Here is a 7,807-nt window from a genome sequence, read left to right as displayed (position 1 = left end):
GCATAGTAACTTTTTCATACATACATTTGATTGAACTTTTATTGTGGTAAATTAACTAAATATACAAAAATATTTGATTTGTTTAATTTAAAGCTTTGATTAATTTGAAAGCTATGTGTACTTTATATGTAAAATACTAGAAATTTAAATTAAAAAAGTTCTTGATTTTGAATGTTAAGTGTATTCTCAGTTCATCGTTGTAACATATTGTCTTCACTTCATTCTCACAGAATATTCTTCTTTCATCCTTGTGAAACGTCCAAAGGATAAAAAATGTTATGTGTAGGTATGCTCTGGCAGTTCTGAGGATAGTCCAGAATATCCTACTAGGACCATTTAAGTACATACTATGGACGTTCATTTGCTATGTGGGTAAATCATAAATATAATAAGGAAATCGGTGAGGACTATCGTAGTGGTTAACGTAATAGTCATTATAACGTCATAAAACATAAAATATTTTTGGAATTTTTTTATACGAATATAATTCGTTAACGTCATCGACAACGACGCCGAGTGGCCCACGCTGATAAAATGTTGTCAAATACTATAAAATTAATAATATACTATACGATAGGCATGTTAAACTTAAAGTATTAACTAACCAAAATCATATTTAGAATATATATGTCTTATGTGTATTTCACTTGATGTATCTGCAAATTCGTATGTAAATATGGTTGTAAACCTGCCGACTGAACAAAAACACGGAAAGTCAGTCTGCCGGAGGACGATTAAAAAGAAAAATTCGTTAACAGGTATCTCGGAAAGATGGTTTAGATTGTCGGTTATCGTAACATTCGTAACACAAGTTATTAGCTAGATATATACGATTAATTGCAACGACTAAATATTCTTAAATCCAATATATAAGGTGCCTCACTATATTTATTTCATATTTGTATATCCATGCAAGTTTTATATTATAACCAGACTATATTGAGCATAAAAAAGTAACTTATAATAGGTTAGGTTAGGTATAACTAAAAAAAATGTAGTAATATAATAATACTTACTCAATTAGAAGTCTTTATACATGTGGATTGTCGCTTATAAAAAATAATATAAATAAAAAATATACATTTAATTCAGCTCGGCACTGCTATTTTTTAAAAACATTTTTAGCTTTGATATTCTTATTGTTATGATACTATGATTAGTTACAAGGCAATATAACACATAAACAACACATTATATTACATAGAAGTTACTTAAGTACCAACCAACTCCTTAGCCTTTAAGGACTGGTTACCAAAATGCAGTGGCGTAAACTGGGGGTCGCACGGAGTCGCACTTGCGACCCCTGAAAATATCATAGGGTCGCAAGAGTATCTTTTTGCGACTCCAAAAACTCACGATATCATATAATATAGTTTTCAAAAAATTAAAATATCAATATAATAATAAATTAACTAATTTATATTTTGAGAACCAATGTTTAACTTTGTTTTGAAGCAATTATTATTATATTATTATATCCTTTCCACATTTATTTATAGTTTTGTAGTTTTGTTATCAATCATTTTCTATTATTATACCAATATGTATATTTATTGTGATCGGCCGACTCGAGTCTTAGTGGCAGCTAGCAGCTGACACTGCTGACAGTGAAAATGTATTTCGTGGTTTAAAATTATTATTTGTTTGTTTTATACTTTTATAGTTTTATACATTAACTTAATTTTTACACTTGTAAGTTGTATTTATTTCTTACCCGCGGTTGACTTAAAATGAAGTGTTTCAACATTACATTGATTCAAAATGGAAAAGTTTTTTTGTTAAAATATATTACTGATTTATATTAATATTATATTATAACTACAATTTTGATAAATACAACAATATCATTTGTTAAATTACAGATCAAATATAAACTTTATATTTGACCTGTAATTTAATTTTTATATTAATTATTAGGTAGTATTATATTATTGAGCAAATTAAAATTATTTTGGTATATATTTTTTTTTTTTTTTTGGTACTAATTGTTGTACCTGCCTGCTTATTAGAAAAATACTAAAATGAATGCAAGCTTATCTGAAGAAACCCTCCATTCCCCAGAAAAAAGATCAAAAATGGTAAATATAGTTAATACCTACTTAATTTCATATCATATATCGTCGGCTTAGAACAAAAACTCATTAACGGTAATATGATAATTGTTGGTAAACGGCGTTTTAAATAATTGAATAATTTTTTTTCTGAACTTAACATTATAAAATGTTGTATTGTTATTGGATTTTTTTTATTTTTTTTTTCTACGATACAAAAACATATTACTTAAAAAAATGATTAAACACACTCATCTGAAAAAATAACCATTAGTGAATTTTTGCATTATTTGTTTTTGCATAAATTAATGTTATTTAATTTGAACGTGAAAGATCATATTTAATAGATAAAGATGAAGTAATAGACAAATTCAGTGCTGCCGCAGAATGTAGAGACCGCCGATTACTACTGCAGTAAATGAAAAAAAATAACTAATATTTTAAATCTGTACCTATAATATATATATAGGAATTATATATTATATATTAATTTCTTTAATCGGTTTTGCCCCGTATTCCACTTTATATATATTTATTATGTTGGTATTAAGTATTATATTATAAAAAAAAATCTAAATGGCAACTGTTATTTAAAATATGAATTTTATAAAATAAAGAAATTGTTTTTTTTTTAATGTATTCATTTATTGTTTAAGAAAATTATACATATTTTATTGACAGTAAGTAATTATATATACCCTATTTAATATTTATAGGTGTATATACATAATATAAACCAATTACCAATAGATCCAATATGTGTTAAAATAGTTTTGTTGAATTTATGTACTAACTGTAATGTTAAATTTAGAATAAAATAAAACATATTAGAGTGTGTGGGGGGCTTCGCCCCCCACAAGCCTGTCCAGCCTAGAAACTGGTTGCAACCCTAACAATTTAGCCCAATTTACGCCACTAAATAAACCAAATATACATTTTAATTTAAGTGATTTAATTTTAATTTAAGATAATATATTATTATTAGATTATTATTTAAGATAAATCCTTCTTGATTTTATATGAAAATTTAATTCGATATTTATATATTATTTATGAGTAAGTAATATTATCCGTACGCACTCAACAGTGGCTTAATAAATATTGAACACAACGGTATAAATGCTAAATATTGTGCGTACTAACTAGCAGACGACGAGCATCTTAAGGTGCGATTCCTATGCACGCGTCTAGAGACGCGCGGCTGACGCGGCGCGATTTGAATTTTGGCCGCGCGGTCATTTATTTAGCCGCGCGATCTAATATTAATTCCTATGTACGCGTCAGGAGACGCGCGGCTAGAACACTACGGGACTAGAATTACGCACGTACACGTAGTTGTGTCAAGTCCTCTATTTGAAACGGTTGTACTTGTATACTCATAAAAACGTGTTTTAAAATATTACAATTTTACTAGTTTAACCATGTCCTTAACGAAAAAACAAAAATTGATCTTAAAACTACTTCTTTTACAACAAGTAGAAGAAGAACAAGCTATCATAAAATACGTTGTATCAAAAAATAAAAATGAAGTGCATGAAATGTACTTAGCCAGGGAAGCTGAGGGATTTTTCAGTGTTCTGATTGAAAAACATTTATGGCGAGACGAAACCAAATTCAGGGAATTTTTTAGATTAAGTTGGGATCAATTTAATTATGTATTGAACCTAGTTGAGGAAGACATAAAAACCAACCCAAGCATCAAAATTAGAAAACCAATATCTGCTGCTGAAAAACTAGCAGTCACGTTGAGGTAATGTATAACATAATAATATATGTTTGTAGTATAATTTATATTTTATAGTACCTATACCTAGGTAATACAAATTTTAAATAATGTGTATAAAAACATTTTTATTCTTAATAAATTGTGTATAACTTCTCGTTTAATAAAAAATAATAACGCAGTATAAAAATGAACTTTTAAAAATGCCAATACATCATAATAAATATTATTACAAATAAACATAAATAAAATCAAACATAGTTTTTAAATTGTAAAGATATAATAAAACAAAAAAATTATAATAATAGTAATGAATGATATTACTTTTTCGAACCCCGAATATTATTGTTGTAAAAATATATTTAAAATAAACGAAAAATTCATCCTTTAATAGAATTAATAAATATAAATGTAACTGTATAATAAACCATAAAATAAAAATAGATACCTACTTATTGAAACAACAAATAAAAATACCTTATCATATTTTCCTTATTCGTACTGTCTATCGTCGTACTGAAGTAATTCATAATTATTATCACCGAGCGATTGAGTCCAATTTCCAGGTTGACGATCATTAGTCTCTGGAAAAACATATGGACTTGGACGATCATATGTTGAAAATCCTGAGTTTGACGATGATTGTATGCTAGGATTTGGAGATGAAAATAAGCTACTTGTTGACTGAATATTTCTATTTGATGTCAATGTAGTGCTGTTATTTTCTATTTCCAAATCCGTAATTATGTTGAACACTTCTTTTTTGGCTTTTATTTTCAAATGTTGAGGAAACGATTTTACTGTTAATGCCATTGTTTTAAAAAATGAATCAATGGGATCATCATCTTCCTCAACTTTGTTAATGGCGTTTATAATTTGTTGTCTTTCTTCATTACTTTTTTTGAACAATGACACTAACTCTTCATTTTGTTTTAGTTTTTTAGTAGGCCTTTTTTCTTTTAATAATTTTGTTTTTTTTGTATTCAAATTATTTTCAAGTTCAGTTTCCTGAACTGTAGTGTTTTCTGTTGCAGACTTCTGTGAAACATCGTTTTCATCACTTGAATTGTTTTCATCGTCAACCGTTACTTCTAAGTAGCTATCTTCTTCTTCACTATTGTTCATTTCAACCGTAGAATTAAAATTAGTCAGTCCCCTTCAAAATATAATAAATGAACAAAAAATAGTTAGTTCTGTGTTATTTATAATAGATATTTAGTACAAATTATAAAATTGTGAGAAAAAAAATAATTGTACATTTTTAAAGCATATTTGTATTAATTTAAGCGCATAGCCGCATAGGTGCATTAGTTTCGAACCATAATTATTATTAATGGGCAATTTCTATAACTGTAAGATGAATTGGTTTTTAGGTACAATGTATTTAATATATTATTACTCACGTTCGTTCGTAAGAACATACGTCCATAAACGATAGTGTATCTGCCAAGGCCCATTTTGTTTGTTTATTTTTTGTCGATGATCCCGTCCCTAGTTTCCTACTCCTTTTATGTTTATTATACGTATCTTTCATATTTTTCCATCTCTTTTTACAATCATCAACTGAAATAATAATAATTATTCATTTAAATATTACAGTTCATAAAACTATACAGAAATTAGAAATATATTATTACTATTATTATATTATATCTACATGCCAAAATAAAATAAATATCCAATTTATGTCGGATCAACATAGGTCTAATTTTAAATAAAATATTAATATTGTATAATTTGTGCTTCGACAATACCATACACGCACCAACAAGTTTGTCGACAGGTCGGTGGTTGGCATGTTGACGCTTCGCGAGCACGTATCAATCTGTCTGTGCGACCGATAAATCGTTCCGTGTATGGGGGGGGGCTCTTTATTTGCAACCAGTTTTAATTATTTTAATACTACTTTAGCAGAAATATCGGATTTTTTTATAAATAAAATATATTATATATTATAAATTTAAAAAAATGTATTTAACATGTTACGTTTTTTTTTCTTAGATATATGGCAACGGGAGAATCGCTCAGGTCATTGTCTTTTTCATTCAGAATTTCTCAAAGTTATATTACACGTATAATACAATTAGTCTTAAAGAGTTTAAGTACTCGTCTAACACCAGTCTTATTAAAACCTCCATTAAAAGAAGATTTAGTACGTATTGCTCATGACTTTTGGAACAAGTGGAATTTTCCAAATTGTGTTGGTGCCATAGACGGGAAACACATCCGCATATTTTCGCCAAAGAAGAGCGGAAGCTTATATTTTAACTACAAAGATTTTTTTTCCATTGTTCTTCTTGCGATTGTGGACGCTAATTGTAAATTTATATTTGTGGACATTGGGTCCTATGGTAAAGAAGGGGACAGTGGAATTTTTAATAAATCTAGTATCTCTAAAACAATTTTAACCGGTGAATATTTTCCTTCCCCTGAAAAACTGCCAGATTCCAATGTATCTTTACCGTGTGTACATATTGGGGACGAGGCATTTCGCCTAGACCGACATATGATGCGTCCTTATTCTAGGATTGAGGCTAGAAAAGATTATCAAAAGACCGTATTCAACTACAGACTTTCCCGGGCGAGAAGAACTACGGAGAATAGTTTCGGGCTTCTAAGCCAAATTTTCAGAGTATTCTATACACCAATATCTCTAAAAACAGAAACGGTGGATAATTTAGTCTTGACTGCATGTTGCCTTCACAATTTACTTCGCGATCGTTACTTGGAGAATACGAACAACTATTATTATAACTTCGATGATAACAAACCTCAACCATCTGAAAATATGATGTCATTGGCAAGAGCAGGAGGATATGCAAAGTTTGAGGGGTTTTTCGTGAGGGACGAATTTAAAAAATTTTTCAACAGTCCACAGGGAGCTGTTCCGTGGCAAAATCATCAATCTAATAGATTAGAATAGATATTCCAGTTCCACAATAACATATTCTTTTAGTTATACTTAGCCACGCAGTTGATATATAAATAATATGAAAATAACATCTATTTATAAATGTACTTTTTTTTCATAATGTAATGTTAACATAAATAACTATTATTCAGTGTATGTTGTACGTAAGTAATAATAACTAAAAATAAATAAATACTTGTGCTTACTTTATTTTTCTTGAATGTTGTAAATTGTTCTATTAAATTGTATTAAAATCGTAAATTAATAAAATACAGATTCCAGTGTTGAGTTCAAACACAAAATAAATATCTAGCTAAAATATATCAGATGACTTACTATATTATAATAAATATAATACGATATTATGTGTACATGTACCTTTTCATTTAGGTTAATATGATAATATGAAGATAGAATATTTTATTTTAATTTAGGTAATTATCTACCTACATGTTAATAATTCAAATTGTATAGACACTAACTAGATACCTATTACTTTACGGTCTACACTGACAGGTATTCAACAAATTAACAATTAATTTTGAAATTTCATTAATATGTTGAATAGGTATACTACTTACCACTTTTATTATTCAGGTTATTTGATATAAGCTTCCATACATTGTCCCTTATTTGTTGATCCTTGTAATTGGCATTTTTTAAGTCATACAAACATGGATGTTCTCTTACAGATTCAGCCAATAGTATGTCTTCTTCTATTGTGAATGACACTTTTGAAGACATTTTGTCACACAGTGTTAACGAAATGTCGAACTTTGAAAATTAAAATATGAATAGCCGCGCGGCTCGTGCGATTTGACTGCCCTCGAAGCGGTCGTCGCCGCGCGGCGCTAGACGCGCGCGACCGCCACGCGCGGCGGCCGCGGTCATAGGAATCGGTTATATTTAAAAACAAGTAAAGTAGTACCTGCGCGGCTAAAATTAAATCGCGCCGCGTCAGCCGCGCGTCTCTAGACGCGTGCATAGGAATCGCACCTTTACTATATTATTATGATTAATGCTGAATAAATAGATTATATAGGTACTAATAGTAATTATAGTTTTTAATAAATTATTGTAGACTAAACAAAAAAAAAAATAATAATAATAATAATAATAATA

At 28.8% G+C, this 7,807-nt stretch overlaps 1 protein-coding gene across 1 annotated transcript; it reads right to left on the bottom strand.

Moving 5' to 3' along the window:
• Positions 1–3,774: 3,774 nt before the first annotated feature.
• Positions 3,775–7,581, bottom strand: LOC149059883 (uncharacterized). The gene is made up of 3 exons (XM_089217692.1): positions 7,267–7,581; positions 5,178–5,337; positions 3,775–4,930 (listed from the first exon to the last, which is right to left on the bottom strand). The coding sequence occupies exons 1-3, from the start codon at positions 7,427–7,429 to the stop codon at positions 4,267–4,269; spliced, it is 987 nt and encodes a 328-aa protein (XP_089073818.1). The 5' UTR covers positions 7,430–7,581; the 3' UTR covers positions 3,775–4,266.
• Between the last annotated feature and the right edge of the window lie 226 nt (positions 7,582–7,807).

Source organism: Diuraphis noxia, unplaced genomic scaffold (genome assembly GCF_037042655.1).
Source record: "Diuraphis noxia isolate RWA-SAM2 unplaced genomic scaffold, SU_Dnox_SAM2 contig0001, whole genome shotgun sequence".
Taxonomy (NCBI): domain Eukaryota; kingdom Metazoa; phylum Arthropoda; class Insecta; order Hemiptera; family Aphididae; genus Diuraphis; species Diuraphis noxia.
Note: the sequence above shows the minus strand (reverse complement) of the source record. Positions and strands in the feature narration are given on the sequence as shown.